The sequence below is a fragment of the Hippoglossus stenolepis genome, chromosome 22 (assembly GCF_022539355.2).
Source record: "Hippoglossus stenolepis isolate QCI-W04-F060 chromosome 22, HSTE1.2, whole genome shotgun sequence".
In the NCBI taxonomy this organism is placed as follows: Eukaryota; Metazoa; Chordata; class Actinopteri; order Pleuronectiformes; family Pleuronectidae; genus Hippoglossus; species Hippoglossus stenolepis.
The window spans coordinates 1,536,288-1,558,500 of record NC_061504.1 but is presented as its reverse complement, the minus strand read 5'-3'; the positions used below and the strand labels follow the sequence as shown (position 1 = coordinate 1,558,500).

At 40.6% G+C, this 22,213-nt stretch overlaps 2 protein-coding genes and 4 non-coding genes across 6 annotated transcripts in view; all 6 read right to left on the bottom strand.

Annotated features, from left to right (window-relative positions):
* Positions 1–7,380, bottom strand: part of cog5 (component of oligomeric golgi complex 5) — a 48,391-nt gene extending 41,011 nt beyond the window's left edge. The window contains exons 1-6 of the mRNA XM_035147345.2: positions 7,300–7,380; positions 6,107–6,246; positions 5,235–5,292; positions 4,208–4,262; positions 3,336–3,405; positions 1,555–1,675 (exon numbers count right to left, since the gene is read on the bottom strand). Coding sequence (XP_035003236.1) covers positions 1,555–1,675; positions 3,336–3,405; positions 4,208–4,262; positions 5,235–5,292; positions 6,107–6,246; positions 7,300–7,345 — 490 coding nt within the window. The 5' untranslated portion in view covers positions 7,346–7,380. The remainder of the gene's footprint in view (positions 1–1,554; positions 1,676–3,335; positions 3,406–4,207; positions 4,263–5,234; positions 5,293–6,106; positions 6,247–7,299) is intronic.
* A 2,488-nt stretch (positions 7,381–9,868) lies between these two features.
* On the bottom strand, positions 9,869–17,546 carry LOC118101785. Its single transcript, XM_047338665.1, has 5 exons — positions 17,218–17,546; positions 11,661–11,749; positions 10,800–11,003; positions 10,567–10,709; positions 9,869–10,355 (listed from the first exon to the last, which is right to left on the bottom strand). The coding sequence occupies exons 1-5, from the start codon at positions 17,544–17,546 to the stop codon at positions 10,026–10,028; spliced, it is 1,095 nt and encodes a 364-aa protein (XP_047194621.1). The 3' UTR covers positions 9,869–10,025.
* Positions 17,547–19,008: 1,462 nt separating this feature from the next.
* trnap-cgg lies at positions 19,009–19,080 on the bottom strand. Its single transcript has one exon. It is a non-coding gene; the product is annotated as a tRNA-Pro (tRNA).
* Positions 19,081–20,258: 1,178 nt separating this feature from the next.
* Positions 20,259–20,330, bottom strand: trnap-cgg. The gene has a single exon. It is a non-coding gene; the product is annotated as a tRNA-Pro (tRNA).
* A 773-nt stretch (positions 20,331–21,103) lies between these two features.
* trnap-ugg lies at positions 21,104–21,175 on the bottom strand. The gene has a single exon. It is a non-coding gene; the product is annotated as a tRNA-Pro (tRNA).
* Positions 21,176–21,821: 646 nt separating this feature from the next.
* Positions 21,822–21,893, bottom strand: trnap-agg. The gene has a single exon. It is a non-coding gene; the product is annotated as a tRNA-Pro (tRNA).
* Between the last annotated feature and the right edge of the window lie 320 nt (positions 21,894–22,213).

The window sequence follows — 22,213 nt, the reverse complement described above, 5'->3', positions numbered from 1 at the left end:
TGACCTCATAATAAAGGTCTTTGAAGCCAATGGAATTTGTGCAAGCGTGAGTGTGCTTGAGTGTGTGTTTGTGTGTGTGTGTGTGTGTGTGTGTGTGTGTGTGTGTGTGTGTGTGTGTGTGTGTGTGTGTGTGTGTGTGTGTGTGTGTGTGTGTGTGTGTGTGTGTGTGTGTGTGTGTGTGTGTGTGTGTGTGTGTGTGTGTGTGTGTGTGTGTGTGTGTGTAATGAGAAGTGGTCACTTGTCCTTGTTAACCTGCTGTGTCACACATAATTCCTTGAGATAACTAAGGTTATTATGGCAGATAGATACAGAGACTGGTGACAGAGGCATGCAGTGCATCAATATCACTTTCCCTCTGCTGACACAAGAAGGACACACCGTTCTCAGATCCTGTCCAACCACTGTTAGACACAACAATCCTAACATGGCTGCTATCAATCATATAACTTTGGGGCTTAGCAGGAAATTGAATATAAGTGAAATTGTCTTAAAGCGGTCCTGATTGAAATCAGGGGGTGCTTCTACCACTGTGTCCTGAACATAAATACAAATACGCTTAATACTTGAGTCATACGCTTGTGAAAACTACAGCCTAGTGGGTGTTAAACTCAGCCAAGCAGTCCAGCTGCAGTTTACATCTAGCATCATACATGGTGTGCACAATTTAAATTAATGTAGTTAAATCTATTAATTATCTTTTTTGGCACAATGGAACTTATCACGACAATGACATGCATGAATGTATGTATGAATGTAGGACTATCTCAGGGGCATTCTTACGATAATGCTATCCCAAATAATGGGTTTGTGAGGTCACAGTGAGTGACCTTGACCTTTGACCAACAAATTCTAATCAGGACATCTTTGAGTCCAAGTGAATGTTTATGCTATATGGTTGTTCCTGATATATCGCGTTCACAAAAATATGAGGTCACAGTGACCTTGACGTTTGACGACCAAAATCTATTCGTCTTTGAATCTGATGCTAAAATATTATGTTCACAACAGTGTTTTGTAAGATCACAGTGACCTTCAAAATGTCCACCAAAATGTAAACAGTTCCTCTTTGACCAGATCTGCACATTTCTACCAAATTTGAAAATATCCCCTCAAAGAGGTTTTGCGATATCGTATTCACAAGAATGGGGCCTCCAACCACTGGCTGTCCTGCAGCGTGGAGGCATAATTTAATCAAATACTTTGAATTTGAGATTTGGGACAAAGGTAGGATTTAGTAAAGGGTTACTGTGACTGTAAAACAGTTCAAGAGCTTCTCTGCTATGTTATTCAGGACCAGAAGAAATAGAGCTGAGCTACAACACCAATAGCTCACCTGGTGGTCAGAAAGAGGATTTCAAAAAGTTGCGCTGTGCTTGCATGCCGTGCTGTAGCCTAATCTAAGGCAACTGCGAACTACATCACTAAGATTATATGGTATGTTAAGGTTCAGTGCAATGATTAGCTTTCGGTGATGTATGAAGAAGTTCGTCCCAATTTCCCTTTTGGGACACAACAGCAACATTTGCAATTTTTGTAGAAAGAGGATGTCCTTACCAAGTTCATTGAGACTCTGAGCAGCCTTGGTGATCTCTCTACTGCCTCCCTGGAGCTGACCCTGGAGCCTCTTGCTCAGGTACAAGATACGAATAATCCTCCGTAGAAGGTCACAGGCCACCTGGAGTAGGAAGAGAGAAAGGATTTCAGGGTGTGTGGGAAGTGCTGTTAACTATATTTTGGGCAAAGTTTCCAGGTTCAAAATACCACTAACACTGAGTGGTTGGTCTATAGACTCTGCAGTTAGACACTGATGCTCTATCAGTTCAAATCATGTCTTATTTTCCAACAAATTCAAACATTCACTTTCTCTCAACCAGATGGTTGACTAACCTTCAACTTCCAAAAACCTTACAATCAAAGTTCAAAAAGAGATTCTAATTCTGACATGCTGAACAAAACTCTATTACATATTTCTATTAAAACTATGTGCTTTTGATTGGAGCTCTTTAAAAAGTTATAAAATAGATTTAAACCATTTATAGAACAGAAAACAATTGTTTTTTTATGCAGAGATATAGTGGGGGTCACAGCATACTGAGCAAAGAATGAAGCAACAGTCCCTCTTTGTGTGTTGTAATCTGAGCTTCTCTGTTCTTTGTTGTGATGACCGGTCCAGTCGTGCGTGCATGTTGGTTCACGTGAGGGCTTCTCTGTGAAACCATTACCCGTACCATTACCAGTGACCATCTGTAAGGGATGCTGATGGAAGTAAAGCAAACGTGCCTGTAATGAGGCAGTGACAATTTTATTCTTCAATGGCTGAAGGTGAAGGTGAAAGATCACAATCTTAAAATAATGATAGAGAAGAAACGTCATTGTTGCCAGCCATAGGAGCATGATAATAACATTCAATTGACTTGTGGGCAGGGAGTCAGACATCTAAACCCAGGCTAAACTGCTGTTGTCAACCACATACATTAGAAGGGAATTAACCAATGTTGATTCTACAACTTGGTTAATGATTAGGCTACATGGGCGGCATTTAAATTCATTTTAACAATATACAAGTTAAATATTACTCACTTAAGGTGGATTTTTATTTTAAGCAGACAGTCCTTGTGTCTTGACCTTACTATGCACCAAGTATCTTTGGACAATGCATGCATGGTGCTGTAAACATAAATCTGAATTGAATTGAGCAGAGTGCAGACATCTCCAGAATGTGTTTGTCCATGTTTATCATCTCCGGCGGACAAAGAGGAAGATGTGTTGTTGACAAGAGGGGAAATGACACACACAGCCTTTGGATTCCCCAGTGACTGACTGACTGGCTGCTGTTTGAGTCGGATCCAGCTCACACTGGCTGCTGGAGCCAGAGACTGAGAGTGGTATAACAAACACGCATACACACGTACACGCACCGAAAATATGAGTGACACTCGGCCATTAGCCCAGGAGAGACTTCTCAGAACCACACTGACCTTTTTACAGCGGCTGTTTCATCAATATTTAATCATGATTTCCCTCCGCTGCACACACAGGAGCACTGCAGCCCGGTGTTCTCACTGAGTACATGTGCTCCCTTCATCATGCACGCACAGCAGCTTGGAGCTCTGAGCATCACAAATATCCTGCCTACATGCAGGCAGAAACTGAGCCTCTCTCCTACACAGGGTTTATTTCTTTGTGGGTTTTGGTAACCTTCATATCAATGTAAAATGATGTTCTGTGGTAAAACCTGACAATCTATTTCTTTTTGCCATTTAAAATGAGTCACAATACATCTACAGAAGAGTTATTATAATACAATAATCATGAAGGGTATTGTGGAGACTTACCTGTAGTCTGGCAAGCTGAGTAATCCTGGCCATGATCTTGTTGTACGGGTCAACAATCTTTGTCCTTATCCTGGGGAGACATGCACAGTTTGACTCTTTGATTAAGAACCAATGTGGAGCGCATTCTCTTAACTTGAACTTTAAAGAAAATTGTGAAACTTTGGCTACAGGGCTTGTAGCCATGCTTCTTGCTTCAGGTTCCACTCATTTACAAACCGGAGCAGTCCACTCAAACGTCATCAAAAACTTAAATTAAAGCAGGGCCAACCATTGTATTGCACATAACAGATTGCTTTACCATAAGACAACTCAAAACTTAAAAACTTAAAAAATCCCACACAGATATAACTTCTAATGGCTACATCCAGCAAGGGCTGTTTTAATAATCTGATAATAACGATGTTAGTTTTTTTCAAAAAAATTGTTATTGATGTTAGTGTTAGTATTACACATGTGATGATATCCTTTAAATCAATCCAGCGCCTTTCAAATAATTCCTGTTTCTTTCCATGGTGATGAGGAAACTATCTGGTTCACACTCCAGCATGGTAAGTATTAGTTATTAGGGTAGAATTAATAACAATAACTTTGTGCTGAGCAAAAATACCAAAATTAAGAATAATGTAATACCTAATGTGGAAATTGGTAGATCTATGATTCCTCCAATCATCAATGAGATCATCATCCATCTGCAAAGTCCTTGCAATGTTTTTTGGGTGAAGGGTGAAGCATATTTGGGAGCTATATCATATTTTTCTATTTTTTGTAGTACCCTTTTCCAAAGGTATTGGTCAGTCTAAGGAATCTAAGACACCAATGTCCATTACATCTGTACATGTAATCTGACTAGAATCACAAGGTTATATATTTACCTGTCAACAGCTGCCTGCAGAGCACTGATCCTTGTCTGCATCATCTGAAGGACCCCTGAAAACAGCAAGAAAATATTTGATTTAAAGAGCTTTGGTGTTAGCAGACTTCATTTCAGGAATACTAGCTCTCTCTTGTGGTAAAACACTAGAACTGCAATATTTGCAGAGTGAAAGAATTAGGTCCCTGTTCCTGTAGATAATTCTGGAAACATTGATCATGGATCATGGATCAGGGCAATTTAAAAAGTCTTGCGTGTATTCATATGATAGTATGTAGGTCAGACATTTGACAGGTGGTTACTTAATATTACATTGATGACACAAACTGGATCTGTTTACTGTCTTTGCAGTGGGATGTAAATATGTAATCTGACAAGATCAGATTATTTATTCAATGCCTCGCCAACCATGCCGATGCTTTCTGCCATTATGAGAAGTGGAAGGAACTACTGTGCACGTGAAGGTCGTTTCGATTTAGTGTTCTTTCAGTTTTTGCTGTGCATTTAAGCTCGGCATTGACAACCTGTCAGCACTGCAGGGAAAACCTCACTGACCCTCCAAATGACAGCCTTTCATGAGGTGTTTCCCTTTTTTTGTCAGCCACGGAGAATAAGAGATTGCATTGAGCAGAGAAAACACTTCTATTTGTCGCTACTATTGATTCATGCTAGTACAGATTTAATTTTATATATTTTTTTTTCTTCGAATAGCTGTAGATGTTTTGAATGACCAAACAATGTGGAAATCCATTAGCAGAGCAAAAATGCTGTTCTGAGCAGATTATTTTTGTCCTTTATGTCCTTAAACATGTAGAGATGTTCCAATACGGATACCAGCATTGCAAATGGCTCTGCTAATGCTGAAAATGCCAGGTAAGGCATTGGCTAGTACGTGAATCTATGTATCCATCTGATAGGATGTCTTTAAAGTATAAAAGTCTTCTTAAGTCCATGGTGCAAATCTATGAAGCTGTTACTACAAAAACAATTTCTGAAATAACAATAGTTATCAAGCAGTATTTCTTTACCTTCAAGAGACTCTATCCCAGTCGCCTGAGACAGTAAGTCTTCATGTCTGGCCACAACCTGGAAATAAAGATGCAGTGTAAATCAGTGGATGGGGCTGATTTTATGCTCGTCACTGTGTTCCGTGTATGATGCTGGTCATTGCTGCTGTTCGTTTGCATGCCTGCCTCAGTGATGTTAAATGCTATCCCAAAATGTTTTACAATTCAACAACGATAAATCTGAGGTCATAATCCTTGGTCCCACAAACTCTACGACGCTGCTTCATATAAAATATTCTTACTTGACCAAAAACATCAGCAAGAACCTTAGCATTCTTTATGATGCAGTTCTCTGTTTTGATGCTCAAGTGGTCCAGTCATGCCTTTTTCACAAAAAAAAACTACAAACAACTGACTCTTATTTATCATAAAAGGTGTCAAAGCGTTTGCTGTGCTATTTGATGAGTTTTTTGTGTTAAAGTATTTGCAACATTGTTGAGAAAAGTGCTATATATTTAAATAGATCATTATTATTATTATTATGCCATTTTAGGTTACCACTTGAAGAGATGAAGCTGATCTTGACTGAAGTAAAAAGTTTGCCCTTTTCCTGAATACAAATGTTTCTAAATGTCTCATCTTCCGGCTGTCTTGGTATTATTTAAGTTTATTTTCCTAGTATAGTTGCATTATTGTCGATTAAGCTCTCTCCAGAAGATAAGATATAAGATTTTAGGAAATTGTGAAAAGCTCACAGTGAAATCTTCAAATGTCAATGTGATGTCTGATGGATGGTCACAAACCGAAACATTTTCATAATATTTGCAACTATCATTTTGCTCTCGCTACTAAATGTGTTCCTTCAGATGTCTAGGTGTGTGTAGGGGTTGTACCTGGCTGTGAAGCTCCTTGTCCAGCTGACTGATGCCCTGTGCCAGCTTGGCCAGCTGCTCAGCAATGACAGCATGATGTATAGCTTGAGCAGTGTATGTCTTCACATCGAAGTCATCCTCCAGGAAATCCGTGTAACACTCTGCAAACACAGCAGCACATCCTCAAGTCGTTTAGTACATTCACTCTTACAACAGGTCATCTCATCCCTAAATATTAGGCCCATATTAGGAAAAATGCCATCCAACAATTCATTAAAACAACAAAGTTTAAAGTGAAGCAACATAGTGGTTGAACCTGGACAGATCCACATAAGAAGCTGTGTAATTCTCCTGACACGACTCAGAATTGATGTAAATCCTCACATGGTCACCTGAGTTCCTGATTTCATAAGCACAACTAAATACAAATACTATAACTGCGATTATAAGTCATTTCAAATCCCTTGATTGCAGAATGCATACAAAAAATAATTTTAGGTTAGGTTTTCTCCATGTATATTCCTCGTGCCATTATACCATTTCAACATTGCCTGCCTGTTCGTTTCATTGTTTATTTAGGCTACAATAATAGTTTATTGTTGTTACTTCCTGTTAGTAATTGATGGTTGACTGTTTCCCTCTGTATAAACTAAAGACATATGTTCTCAGGACGTGTCATTCTGTTTCGGGCAGGAAACTTGACTGTAAGTGAAGACGTTTATCACAGAGTGTATCCCTGTACCTTATAATAGTATGTGCTTGTTTTCTGTTATTGATAAAAAAGAGTTTTAAAACGCAGAATGTTTGATTTTCCTACAGACGCCACTTTGCATCTTTCCTTGACCTCATGACGTTTTCCATCGGGGGTCAAGGAATAATGCTGAGGAAAGGAGATTATTTGGATTAACCAAATATTCTGAGTGTTCCCTACCCACCGTGACTTGACTTGTATCATCACGGACACACCAGTGATTTCAACAACACTACAAAGATGCATTAACATCGCCCATGAACAGGTTTTCGGTGAATCTCAACAGAACAGTCGATGTAAACGCCTCACATATGTATCTGATGTAGCTTGTTAGCAAGCAAGAAAAAGTGACTTTGCAGAGGCCTTCTATGGGCGAAAGTGGAAACTTGACAAAGCAGTCAATAACGTGATGCCTACTCTCGCCGGTACACATCCCCCACCGCAGCCCGTAAGCATGTTTTACCATCTCTCAGAAGTGGGTTCGTGGAACCTTCTCTCGGATCCTCCATGTTGACAGTTCCGCGTGTGACGTGTAGAGTGGGAGGAGTCTGTAGGAAGACGTTCCACGAGCCTTAAAGGGCCACACACACTCCGGAGCCGGTGAGCTGTGTGTACGTGGTTCATATTCAGTCCACCAGGGGGCTGAGGCCTCGGTCAAACATCTACCAAGTTTTTCCTCTCCACAGTAGCCCTGCTTTCAAACATGCACATGAACTCCTGAGAGGTGCGTGTTTGAACGCGTATGTCCAAGTGAGAGCCGCCATAGTTTTGGTCTTTCTCCAGCTGGCCTCCAAGTAGAAAGTCCGCAGCAACTTCGTGGGACTCCATGTGTGAAAACCCCAGGAGATCCCCCACAGGGTTCACCACAAACAAGTTGCAAGGTTGATGACATATTAAACACACAACGGACGCAAAAAAAACCCCTGAAAAAACCACAACAAATATTTGCGGATGAAATAGCAATGCCATACACAATGGAGACACCGACGAAGATGTCAAAAGAGTTTGTGGTGCAAAGAGCTGACACCGGTGTCGATGTGCTGTCAACAAAAACATGTGATATCCGCAGCAGAATGACTATGTTACGTCCATCCTGCCTCCTCCTGCTGCACCACCACTCACCTGAATCATTGTGTCCAAGGCAACCTCTGGAGAAGGTACAGACAGAAAATAGCTTAATGTAACTGGTCTATATATAATGCTTCGAGTGTTGACAACTCTCCTCAAAGGCTTTTCCATACAGTATTGCCATTCAAACAACTTTACACGCAGGTTTTGGCGTTCAGTATCTTGCCCAGGGACACTTTGGAAGGCCGAATGAGGGCAGCTGTTAGGGAACAACGTGCTCTACCTCCTGGATCACTCAAAATGTAAATCACAGCAGCCATGGTCTTGAAAAACAGCGAATGGAAAGTGTAAGAAATATAAACATTAGATGGAACATTCGATCGAAACATTAAATTGAAAAATCAACATATGTACTTTAGAAATTAAGTCTCAGTTATCATATGTATTGGAAAGATAAACCCAACGACTTCATTATTGTCATCATTGTGAAGGAATTAAAAGCCATGCCATTTGATTCTTACATGAAAACTGTTTACCCAGGCGGTTACTTTGACAAAATCCCAAATGTCATACAGTAGCTCATTTGTCTCGTGGTATGATCCTTTCTTTGATTCAGAGGTTCTTGATTCAAATCCTGGACAAGCTCTTGATATCATAATCTTTGACTTTTCTCTGTTACAATAGTCTATTGATTCGGCTGTCAAAATCAGTTTCATACTCAAAAACTCGCTGTTTACCAAGCCATGTACATTGAGAAATATTTATATTCTATGATGGGTGCGAGAGGTCGCAGGTTAAAATCCCAGACAAGCCCATGACATCTTAATCTTCACTGACAAAATTCTATTCATCTGACTGTTAAATTCAATTAAAATGAAGTTAGGTATTACTCCATGTCTGCTCTTTTAGTCTTCGAATAAAAAAAAAAGGAATCAATCGGTTTTCTGCACGATCAAATGTAAGAGGATCAATGGGAATGGGAATCATGGTAGCCACACTCTTTAGAAACATCCAATGTAAACTTCAACCTATGTCATTCAGGAGTTAAGTCTTGCTTTCCATATAGATTGGACAGAGGTACCCAAGAACTTGATGATTGTAGTCATTGTGAAGGACTGAGAAATCATGCTTTATTGTACATTAGCTGTACTAATATCAACAAATGCACTTAAAGGGTTTTCATAATTATCAAGTGTAAGAGACTTGGCTGAAAGTCGGTGTCTTACCTCCTTACCTCCACCTGTTAAGTGATGTTTTTTCCAGATTGACAAAGATGGCTTTCTCATCTCCTCTTGTGGCTGTAACTCAGGGATTGAGCCATCATCCTCTAACCAGAAGGTTAGTAGTTTGATCCCCCCATCTTCCCCATTCCACACACAGAAGTGTCCTTGAGTGTATTTGTGTGAATGGGTGAATGTAACAGTGTACTGTTAAGTGCTTTGAGTGATCATCGAGACTATGGAAAAGCACTACATACAGTGGTGGACTGCACATTGGGAGCAATGGGCCTTTATGGCCTTGAACTGATAACTTGACCAGCGATAATATAGCAACCTTATAGGGTGGTTTGACCCCGTAAAGAATTGTAGGTTTTGCTATGTGCAAAGTAATGCCATTTGTCAATCAATCAAATTTATTTGTATAGCCCTTATTCACAAATCACAATTTGTCTCATAGGGCTTTAACAAGGTGTGACATCCTCTGTCCTTAACCCTCAACAAGAGTAAGGAAAAACTACCTCAAAAAAACCTTTTAACAGGGTAAAAAATGTAGAAACCTCAGAGAGAGCCACATGTGAGGGATCCCTCTCCCAGGACGGACAGAAGTGCAATAGATGCCACATGTAACTGAGAACATCAACAAAACGAGAGTATTTACAACATTGATTAGAAGAAACAGTTTGTAACATAATGGAAACTAAATGAATTGAGGAGTTATTGTCAGGAATGGTAGAGTGTGTTAGTAGGCATATTGTCTATCAAGTCATCTTGTTGAAAATAATAGTCCACGATCAGTTGCCACCACGATTAGTATACACCACCACAATCAGATGCCCCCATCAATGTTTATTTCCAATTTGTGGATTGTGCAAGCTTGTAAATCTGAATACACTCATGTCTTCTAGAGAATAAGAGGCCTTCTGTCCTTGTCGGCCATGTTGCAGAGACATCTGAGCAGCAGCAGCAGGTTCTCCTGAAGTTTTATTGGAGCAGTGGTCATTATGAGCTTCTTCAGAGTCTCTGGGTTGTTGTAGTCCAATGACTGAGGGCCGTGTTTTCCAGGCCTCTTCTTCAGGATCCCATAAGTGTTGACGATAAATTCAGAGAATGGAGGGTGAAGTGCCTTTTTGTATCCGAGCTGATTCAACTGCTCAATGAGGTCAGCATACCTCTGAGTGAGGTACAACTGATAGCCTTCATCCATCTTCCCTGTCAGCCGATTTGTGCTAACCTACAAGAGAGAAAGAGAAAGCTTTAGAGTTTCCTCGGCATCATGACTATGAAATGTTGTTGTGAATATTGTTTTTCTAAACTAACTGATAATGAGGTAAGTTACGAATGAAGCTTTGTTGAGATTTGATGTTTTACTTATAGACAAATTTGTCAAAAAGGATTAAAGTCTTCATTTAAACACTTCAATTAACATTGAAGAGGTTTCTTACGTCTATGATCTTGGCTGGAATATTCTGCACTGTGAAACCATAAAACCTCCTGTGGCCCTGGAAGACGAAAGACAGAATCCTCCTGTCCAATTGTAAAGCAATCTCCCCCAGCATTCTTAAAGCAATCTCCCCCAAGGTCTCATCTGCAACAGCAATAAAATAATTCAAATGAGTCAATTTCTTTTTTTGGAACACTACCATTACTTAAACTTACCAAAATAAGCGTCACTCACCTTTGCCATCAAGAGCCACATCAGCCTGGCAGCTGTGAGACTCTGCCTTCTCATGTATGTCTGTGTGAGCCGTGTTTGGCATGAAAGACCTGAAGTGGTTGGGGGACGAGGTTCGACGTTCATGTGGGAGACTGGTCCGATCCAAGTTTTTTCTGAACTGACTCTCATCGAGAGTTGTTTTCCACAGACTGGTTGGTTTTCTACCTGACGGGAAGCAAACTGACAACAAGAAATCATGATATTATTATTGTCTTGTCTGAGGTAAACAGAAAATGCAATTCTGAGTTTCTGTTGATTTAAAAAGGGGTTACAGAGAGAAGGTGGTTTGGGTTCCCCAATATAATGGCTTAAACTATTTGAATTCTATGACATTGATAATTGTACATTTTGCAAGAAAAACAACACAGAACTAATACATTTACTTTAAAAATATATTTATATCCAAAAAAGATTAAGAGAAAGATTTTTATGATATATGTAAGTTTAAGTATACAGCTAAAAATATACAAATTGTTATTTGTATAACAAATAATTTGTATAACAAATTGCAATTGGACAGAATCCTCCTGTCCAATTGTAAAGCAATCTCCCCCAAGGTCTCATCTGCAACAGCAATAAAATAATTCAAATGAATCAATTTCTTTTTTTGGAACACTACTTTTACTTAAACTTACCAAAATAATCAATCAATCAATCAATCAAATTTTATTTGTATAGCCCATATTCACAAATCACAATTTGTCTCATAGGGCTTTAACAGGGTGTGACGTCCTCTGCCCTTAACCCTCAACAAGAGTAAGGAAAAACTACTAAAACCTTTTAACAGGGTAAAAAGAACATAGGTAAATAAGCGTCACTCACCTTTGCCATCAAGAGCCACATCAGCCTGGCAGCTGTGAGACTCTGCCTTCTCATGTATGTCTGTGTGAGCCGTGTTTGGCATGAAAGATCTGAAGTGGTTGGGGGACGAGGTTCGACGTTCATGTGGGAGACTGGTCTGATTCAAGTTTTTTCTGAACTGACTCTCATCGAGGGTTGTTTTCCACAGACTGGTTGGTTTTCTACCTGATGGGAAGCAAACTGACAACAAGAAATCATGATATTATTATTGTCTTGTCTGAGGTAAACAGAAAATGCAATTCTGAGTTTCTGTTGATTTAAAAAGGGGTTACAGAGAGAAGGTGGTTTGGGTTCCCTAATATAATGGCTTAAACTATTTGAATTCTATGACATTGATAATTGTACATTTTGCAAGAAAAACAACACAGAACTAATACATTTGCTTTAGAAATATATTTATATCTAAAACAGATTTAGAGAAAGATTTTTATGATATATGTAAGTTTAAGTATACAGCTAAAAATATACAAATTGTTGCTTAATTTTATTGATACTTTATGATCATATTACTGAAATCAAGTCAAAGGATTACATTTTTACAATCAGAAACTGCTGCTAAGGAACATTCTGGGTTATTTTCTTTCCTGGCAACGGATATTTTTGAAATGCTGCCGTTACATATTAAGATGGAACCACTAAGATGTATATGTTTATGTATATACTTGTGCATGCTTATGCTACCAAAATGTCAGAGAAAGGTAATCTTGTGAACTAAGAAATTCAAAATACAAATATCCCTTTGAAAATCAAAGGCAACCAGAAATCCTTCACTGACCTCAGCTCATACAACTCACAATTGTATTTTATATTTTTGTTCCTGTTTTAATTTAATTTCACTCCAATTCTTTGCCACTACACAACTCCCTAACAACTCTAACTTGAGCTGTCATCAACTGGCAAAGAAGAACAACAACACTACCTGTTGACGACCCCAGAGTATCAATGTTGAAGCTCTGTATCCTGGCTCTCAGCTCACTGTTTTCCTTAACTACACTAAACAGTAACTTCAACAGTTGGTTCTCATGTCCAAGTTGTTCATTTTCTGACAGCAGCACAGTGACGGTTTGCTCCAGGTCCATTTTGAGGTTCCCAGGTCAAGAGCTGCAGCCACAAGCACTCAAAACTTCCTTGACACTTCTATTGGCAGGTCTTCTTTGTTCAGTTCATTGGCAAGTGGCAACCGAAGTCAAGTAGCATCTTTATCATCAGAGGTTAGATCATAGGTTCTACTGTACATCAAAGGAAAACCAGTCCCAACAGTGTCTGAGAAACCTATATTTTAGAATATAGGACAAGATGGTGAATATCCCTTGTATGTTTGAAGGTATTTTGCACAATTTAAGGTACCAACTACCATAACATGTAGTTGTTAGCGGCCACCAGCGGATGTTAGGGACATAACTTCACTGGTGCACCTTAGCGTTATCAAGGGTTTCGGCCTCGTAATCAAGCATACAGGCTTAATTTGAGGGTATGCTGAGGCTAAAGATAAATGTGACTGGCTACTGACTTGTATAGCAGTACTATGAAAGCCATGTGGCCCGCTCAGTAGATCAGACATCATTAACGCTATGCCTTCACTATGTTTCAGTATACCAGACTTAAAAGTTTCATTGAATGGGAGAACCTTGGATGATTTGTCAGTTTACACAGTGAAGATGATAGTGACTGTGGCAGCATTAAAGTGGATAGAAAAGTCACAAATCAGGACGGTTGTTTTGTGTACAGTTTCATCCTCAACAATAATGTCGTTAAAGTTATTTTCAACAGTAGGCAAAATTTTGTTAATGAGATATTTGACACTGTATAGATTTCAAAATATGAATATTGTGACTACTTATATGTGGATACAGGCACACAGATTAATAAAGGGCAAGGAAGGGATGGATTTACTGGCTTAGCAAACCCAAAATCTAAGCTAAGTCAAGAGCTAAGTCATGAACATTTCCCTCAGTAAATCAGAAGCAAAAACAATCATCAAAGGAAACATTATTAAGAATGGCAGCATAGCTGGGATGTAGCTCACACAGAGAGACACCTTTATGCAGTACAGTAGGAAGTGAGCACAGTGAGGACAGTAAAAAGGAGCATCAAAGAGGAGAACATCTAGACTAGGCTGAGGATAGGACACACTAGACTCAATAATACACTGCACTTAATAAACAGACATCCGACAGGATTATGTGAATACTGCCAAATAGAGGAGTCAGTGGAGCATGCAATGCATGAGGGAAATTAAAAAAGTGGAAAAACTGAGCTTTGAAATAGTATTTACCATGGGAATTAGTAGTATGTTCCATTATCTAAGGGGGACAGGATTGGACAAAACCATTTAATATGGCCTAGTCAACTCTGATTTAGACTCCAACACAGTAGGTTCTGCCACAAGTCCGAATTAAGAAGTAGGAGAAGCTATGAGATATCAAGGGAACGGTGCACCAACACAGTAGATGGTGGTAGTGCAGCTTGGCGTTGGTTGCCACTTGCCAATAAACTGAACAGAAGAAGAAGAAGATTGCAGACCAACAAGCAAAAAATTAAAACGTTGCCCATAGTACCCATCTCGGTAAAGACTGTTTATAATTGTTAAAGGGGGAATCAACTATCATGGCCTGTCATTCTTCCACATTGATAAAAATCAGCATATCGTTCTCTCCTGTTAATACTCTCTTTACTAAGCAACACCAAATTTCTACCGGCCGTATTGAGCCAACGAGCCACATCATAAAATAATTTCCCATAGTAGCCATTTCGGTAAACATTGTTGATGACTGTTCAAGTAGGAATCAAATATCATGGCCTGTCATTCCTCCACACTGATAAAAATAGGCAAATCATTCTCTCCTGCTAAAACTCTGTATACTAAGCAACACTAACTTTCTACAGGCCATTTAGTGACATTTCCATTCTATATTTCGAAAGAGTGTGACCTTTTTTGTCACCCTCTTTTCAGTGTTTACATCACAGAGGCTTGATTTGATCCAAATTGTAATTATAGCTCAATTGATTAGAACTGCGTTGGACATGGACAATCCATCTTCAAGGGAAAGACTGACCAAGATATATTTAAGGGCTCATCCAGGATTTGCACCCAGGACCTCTCGCACCCAAAGCAAGAATCATACTCCTAGGCCAACAAGCCACATAATTTAATAGTTGACCATTGTAGCAATCTCGGGGAACACTGTTGATGGTTGTTCAAGTAGGAATCAGACCTCATGGCCTGTCATTCCTCCACATTGACAAAAATCTGCATATCCCTCTCTCCTGCTAATACTCTGTATACTAAGCAACACTAACTTTCTAAAGGCCATATATTGAGATTTCCATTCTATTTCAAAACACTCTGACCTACTTTAAATGAGATATTTTTCACCTTCTTTTCATTGTTTACCATCGCAGAGTCTTGATTTGAGCCCAATTGTAATTTTAGCTTAATTGATTAGACCAACGAGCAACGAAAATTAAAACCTTCGGAAAGCAGCCATTTCGGCAAACACTGTTGGATGTTGATCAAGTTGGAATAAAACATTTCTGTAAATTTCTGTAAAATCACTAAAATATGTATGTACCTGCTGTCTCCTGCTCACAATGTTAGCAACACTAAACCTCTAAAGGCTGTATATTGATAATTCGTAAATCTCTGAAGAGTGACTTATTTTGATCAAGAATTTTTTGTCACCATCTTTGCAGACAAATCATTGATCTTGAAAGTTTAGCCCAATTCTAGGTCAGTCCAATATGTCTTGGACAGTCTTTCTTCAGGGAAAGTTTGTAGTCAATGCTGCAGAGAGTTCTTCCGGGATTTGAACCCGGGACCTCTCGCACCCTAAGCGAGAATCATACTCCTAGACCAGGGGTTCTCAAACTTTTGCAAGCTGGGCCCCCCCAAAGCTGGTTAGGGGTAGTTATCACCATCATTATATTATTATTATTATAATTAATGATAATCGACCAATTATTATTATATTATTATTATCATAATAATAATAAGTGTTATTATTGCTATCATTAGGATACTGTTATTATTATGGGCCTCTTGTGATCTTTAAAAAAAATCTTGCAGGTCTGTCAATGTGAGACATGAGCCTGCTTTGCCTTGCAAAGGTCCTCAAATCTTGGGGCAATGTTTGACAAACATATCCTCAGGTCATCCTCGATCTGTGCGCGGTTGCGATATTTAGTTTTGAACGCAGTCAGTCTTGAAAAGCCTGCCTCGCACAAATAAGTCGATGCGAAAAGGAGGATCATTTTTAAGGCTATGTCGCAAAGCTGAGGGTATTCCGGCATCATTGCTACCCAGAATGACGAAAGAGGGGAGGTGGTAAACAGATGCTTTAGTCTGTCACTCTTCAGCTCAATAAGCTGCTCTTGCATGTCTATTGACAGCTCGTCTGCTGAGCAGAGAAATGGATCCCGAACCCAGGCGAATGAACGGTAGTCCTCTTTGAAATAGGACCCAAACTGATTCTTCAGCGCTGAAAGGTGATCAGCAGCTGATTGGAGGAGAGAGGAGAAATCAGTGCCACGTGCATCGGCAATGAAGTCTGCAAGGCTGGGAAACATGTCGCAGTTTCCAGAACTGATGCGACCATGCCAGAGAGCAATTTTTGCGTGAAGGCATTCACTCTATCAGCGAGGAGCAGAATTACACTCGTGGGCTCCTAAAGACAGGTTAAGGCCATTCAGCCGGTCAAAAATATCCACCAAATAGGAGAGAGAGGCAAGCCACATGGCATCATCCAGGTGCTTCGCCAGATCTGTTTGACTTTCAGTCAAAAACAACTTTACCTCCTCTCGCAGCTCATACAGCCATTGTAACACCCGCCCCCTGGAGAGCCAGCGAACTTCAGTGTGCAGCAACAGCTGTTCGTGCCCTGACCCCATCTCCTGGCAGAGGACCCCAAACAAACGGGAGTTAAGTGGACGAGCTTTAATATGGTTAATTATTTTCACGGCCTGGTGAAGCACTGACTCGAAGAGCGGTGGCATTTTCTTGGCAGCAAGTGCCTCGCGATGGACCATGCAGTGTGTCCATTGCACAAGTGGAGCAACTTGCTGGACGCAAGCTACGAGGCCACGCTCACGCCCTGTCATCGACCGCGCTCCATCTGTGCAGAGGCCAATACACTTTCCCCAGCCCAAACCACTGTCTTGGATGAACGAGTCAAGGACATTAAAGATTGCCTCCCCTGTTGTACGGGTCTGAAGAGGCCGGCAAAACAGGATGTCTTCCTCAATTTCCTTTTCCCGCACACACCTGACTCGTGATTCGTCCAGCTGCAGTGTATAGTAAGGACTGATTTGAATGTAGTGTATTAGTTGCTCTTTGATATCACTAGACATTTCTGATATTCGGCGTGACACAGTGTCATTTGACATAGGTATTGCGCTGAGTTTAGTGGCTGCACTCTCTCCTATCATTATTCTACACATGTCTTGCGCAGCCGGCAAAATAAGTGTTTCGGCAATTGTATGGGGTTTGCCAAGCTTAGCAATTCTATGAGCAACTACATACGATGCCTCCAGACACTGCTTGGAGACAGTGCTATGCTTGGAGATGGTGGTTTGTTGTTGCTGGAGGCCATCACGTTTACGTGTAAAGAAGTCCACAGGCTTCTCTTTCAAGTCAGGGTGTTTGGTGTCGAGGTGCCTTTTTAATTTGCATGGCTTCATGCTGTCATTTGCCAGCACCTCGGCACACAAAACACACTGAGGACGTTGCTCAGTCGTGCCAGTGACGGTGAAACCAAACTGCAAATAGCTCTCGTCATATTTGCGAAGCTTTGGCTTCTTCGCAACTGGCGCATCGTTTGCCTGACTTTTACGAATCAGAAACTTGTCCATAGTTGTGTTTGTTTGCTGATACAGTGTGTGTGAAGTTAATAAAGTTCTAATTGCAATGTCGTGGTCTTGTGAGTGTGTTTGTATGTGTGGCTGTGAGCGACTTGCACACGAATAATGAATAAGGCTGTGCTAGGCAATGGTTCCTAACAAAACGAACAGTACACAATGTAGACAGGGACAGCACAGAATAGTATTCAAGTGCTGGTGTTTTATTTGTTGCAACACGGTGGATGGTTGAAGATGTAAAGGTAGGTGTTAAGGAGAAAAGGGCTAGCTGCAGTTGGAAGAAGTTAGCTAGCTAGAAGGCTAGCTCTTGGGGCTACGAGCTTTCTAAAAAGACTGTGGAGCAAATTACTCCTTAGATTAGGCCTACTGCAAGTGCAGGAAGGTATTACTAAGGAAGGAGTGAGTCTTTAAAAAGACTGTTTATAAAGCAATGAATATCTGAATGATAGAGGAAACAAGAGCAATCGCACAAACTCTGCAGGGTGTCCTCTCAGTGAGGGTGAGCGCTGACCATGCCTGCGGTTACTTTTATACCCGGAAGCGTACATGCAACTCGCGTTCAAATGATAACACTCCTCTTTTGATTGGTGGATCAGGAACGAAACAGTATTTGATTTGTTTGTGTCAGTCCAGCCCTTTGCATTTCGCCACTGAGGGAGCTTTCACTGACCAGTGACAGGTCGGCGGCCGTTTTTTTTTGTTTTTTCTCCGTCTGTGACATCGCGCCCCCCCTGGAGAGTGTTCCCCCCACTTTGAGAACCACTGTCCTAGACCAACGAGCGATGAAAATGAAAATCTTCCGAAAGCAGCCATTTCGGCAAACACTGTTGGATGTTGATGAAGTTGGAAAGAAACATCCTGGCCTTTCATTTCTGTACAATCACTAAAATATGTATACTATACCTACTGTCTCCTGCTGACAATGTTAGCAACACTAAACCTCTAAAGTCTGTAAATTGATATTTCCATTGTATATCTCTAAACAGTCTGACTTATTTTTATCTTTTCAGGGCTAACCATTAGGGAGTCTTCATTGATGTATTTAGCACCATTTTTAGTCCTAGGTCAATTAAGTATAATTTAGTTGGACAGTCCATCTTCAGGGACAACTGGAGTAGATGTGGCAAAGGGCTCTTCCGGGATTTGAACCCTGGACCTTCCGAAAGCAGCCATTTCGGTAAACGCTGTTGGTGATTGTTCAAGTAGGAATGAAACATCCTGGCCTTTCATTTCTCCACAATCACTAAAACAGGTATACTACTGTCTCCTGCTAACAATGTTAGCAACCCTAAACCTCTAAAGGCTGTATATTGAGATTTCCATCATAAGATCGAGAGTTTTTTGTCACCATCTGTGCAGACAATCATTGATCTTGAGAGTTTAGCACAATTCTATCCCTGGGTCAATTAATTAGTACAGTGCATCTTCAGGGAAATTTTGCAGTGAATGCTGCAGAGGGCTCGTCCGGGATTTGAACCCGGGACCTCTCGCATCCGAAGCGAGAATCATACCCCTAGACCAACGAGCCACATAAAGGTAAGCTTTCCGAAAGCAGCCATTTCGGTAAACACTGTTGGTGATTGTTCAAGTAGGAATGAAACATCCTGGCCTTTCATTTCTCCACAATCACTAAAATAGGCATACTACTGTCTCCTGCTAACAATGTTAGCAACACTAAACCTCTAAAGGCAGTATATTGAGATTTCCATCGTAAATCTCTGAAGAGTGACTTATTTTGATCGAGAGTTTTTTGTCACCGTCTTTGCAGACAACCATTGGGGAGTCTTCATTGATCTTGAGAGTTTAGCCCAATTCTAGCCCTAGGTCAATTAATTAGAACAGTATAACTTCAGGGAAGTTTGTAGTCAATGGTGCAGAGGGCCTGTCCGGATTTGAACCCGGGACCTCTCGCACCCTAAGCGAGAATCATACTCCTAGACCAACGAGCCACGAAAATGAAAAGCTTCCGAAAGCAGCCATTTTGGCAAACACTGTTGGATGTTGATCAAGTTGGAAAGAAACATCCTGGCCTTTCAGTTCTGTACAATCACTAAAATAGGCATACTACTGTCTCCTGCTAACAATGTTAGCAACACTAAACCTCTAAAGGCTGTATATTGAGATTTCCATTGTAAATCTCTGAAGAGTAACTTATTTTGATCGAGAGTTTTTGTCACCATCTTTGCAGACAATCATTGATCTTGAGAGTTTAGCCCAATTCTATCTCTAGGTCAATTAATTACTACAGTGCATCTTCAGGAAGGTTTGTAGTCAATGCGTGGAGGGTCTGGTCCGGGATTTGAACCCGGACCTCTCGCACCCTAGCGAGAATCATACCCCAGACCAACGAGCCACGTAAAGGAAACCTTTCCGAAAGCAGCCATTTCGGTAAACGCTGTTGGTGATTGTTCAAGTAGGAATGAAACATCCTGGCCTTTCATTTCTCCACAATCACTAAAATAGGCATACTACTGTCTCCTGCTTACAATGTTAGCAACACTAAACCTCTAAAGGTAGTATATTGAGATTTCCAATCATAATGCTATGAAGAGTGACTTATTTTGATCATGAGTTTTTGTCACCCTCTTTGCAGAATTTACCATTGGGGAGTCTTCATTTATTTATAGGGTTGAGCCCAATTCTAGTCCTAGGCCAATTGTTGAGAACAGTATATCTTCAGGGAAAGTTTGTAGTCAGTGCTGCAGAGGGCTCGTCCGGGATTTGAACCCGGGACCTCTCGCATCCGAAGCGAGAATCATACCCCTAGACCAACGAGCCACGTAAAGGAAACCTTTCCGAAAGCAGCCATTTTGGTAAACGCTGTTGGTGATTGTTCAAGTTGGAATGAAACATCCTGGCCTTTCATTTCTCCACAATCACTAAAATAGGCATACTACTGTCTCCTGCAAACAATGTTAGCAACACTAAACCTCTAAAGGCTGTATATTGAGATTTCCATCTAAATCTTTGAAGAGTGACTTATTTTGATCGAGAGTTTTTTGTCACCATCTTTGCAGACAACCATTGGGAGTCTCATTGATCTTGAGAGTTTAGCCCAATTCTAGTCCTAGATCAATTAATTAGAATAGTATAACTTCAGGGGAAGTTTGTAGTCAATGCTGCAGAGGGGTCGTCCGGGATTTGAACCCGGGACCTCTCGCACCCTAAGCGAGAATCATACTCCTAGACCAACGAGCCACGAAAATGAAAAGCTTCCGAAAGCAGCCATTTTGGCAAACACTGTTGGATGTTGATCAAGTTGGAAAGAAACATCCTGGCCTTTCAGTTCTGTACAATCACTAAAATAGGCATACTACTGTCTCCTGCTAACAATGTTAGCAACACTAAACCTCTAAAGGTAGTATATTGAGATTTCCATCGTAAATCTCTGAAGAGTAACTTATTTTGATCGAGAGTTTTTTGTCACCCTCTTTGCAGAATTTACCATTGGGGAGTCTTCATTTATTTATAGGGTTGAGCCCAATTCTAGTCCTAGGCCAATTGTTGAGAACAGTATATCTTCAGGGAAAGTTTGTAGTCAATGCTGCAGAGGGCTCGTCCGGGATTTGAACCCGGGACCTCTCGCACCCAAAGCGAGAATCATACTCCTAGACCAACGAGCCACGTAAAGGAAACCTTCCGAAAGCAGCCATTTCGGTAAACGCTGTTGGTGATTGTTCAAGTTGGAATGAAACATCCTGGCCTTTCATTTCTCCACAATCACTAAAATAGGCATACTACTGTCTCCTGCTTACAATGTTAGCAACACTAAACCTCTAAAGGCTGTATATTGAGATTTCCAATCATAATGCTATGAAGAGTGACTTATTTTGATCACCCTCTTTGCAGAATTTACCATTGGGGAGTCTTCATTTATTTATAGGGTTGAGCCCAATTCTAGTCCTAGGCCAATTGTTGAGAACAGTATATCTTCAGGGAAAGTTTGTAGTCAATGCTGCAGAGGGCTCGTCCAGGATTTGAAGCCAGGACCTCTCGCACCCTAAGCGAGAATCATACTCCTAGACCAACGAGCCACGTAAAGGAAACCTTTCCGAAAGCAGCCATTTCGGTAAACGCTGTTGGTGATTGTTCAAGTAGGAATGAAACATCCTGGCCTTTCATTTCTCCACAATCACTAAAATAGGCATACTACTGTCTCCTGCTAACAATGTTAGCAACACTAAACCTCTAAAGGCTGTATATTCTAGCCCTAGATCAATAAATTAGAATAGTATAACTTCAGGGGAAGGTTGTAGTCAATGCTGCAGAGGGCTCGTCCGGGATTTGAACCCGGGACCTCTCGCACCCTAAGCGAGAATCATACTCCTAGACCAACGAGCCACTGAAAGAAACCTTTCAAAGCAGCCATTTGGTAACGCTGTTGGTGATTGTTCTAGTTGGAATGAAACATCCTGGCCTTTCATTTCTCCACAATCACTAAAATAGGCATACTACTGTCTCCTGCTAACAATGTTAGCAACACTAAACCTCTAAAGGCAGTATATTGAGATTTCCATCGTAAATCTTTGAAGAGTGACTTATTTTGATCGAGAGTTTTTTGTCACCATCTTTGCAGACAATCATTGATCTTGAGAGTTTAGCCCAATTCTATCCCTAGGTCAATTAATTACTACAGTGCATCTTCAGGGAAAATTTGTAGT

Bases quoted from the DNA above. Each gene is read 5' to 3' on its own strand.
- LOC118101785 (XM_047338665.1), bottom strand. From the start codon at position 17,546: ATGGACAAGTTTCTGATTCGTAAAAGTCAGGCAAACGATGCGCCAGTT. The intron at 11,750-17,217 runs GTATGTAGTTGC...CAACCACTTCAG, and splicing joins AAGCAGTGTCTGGAGGCATC to ATCTTTCATGCCAAACACGG. The intron at 10,710-10,799 runs GTGAGTGACGCT...TTGCTGTTGCAG, and splicing joins TGTGGCTCTTGATGGCAAAG to ATGAGACCTTGGGGGAGATT.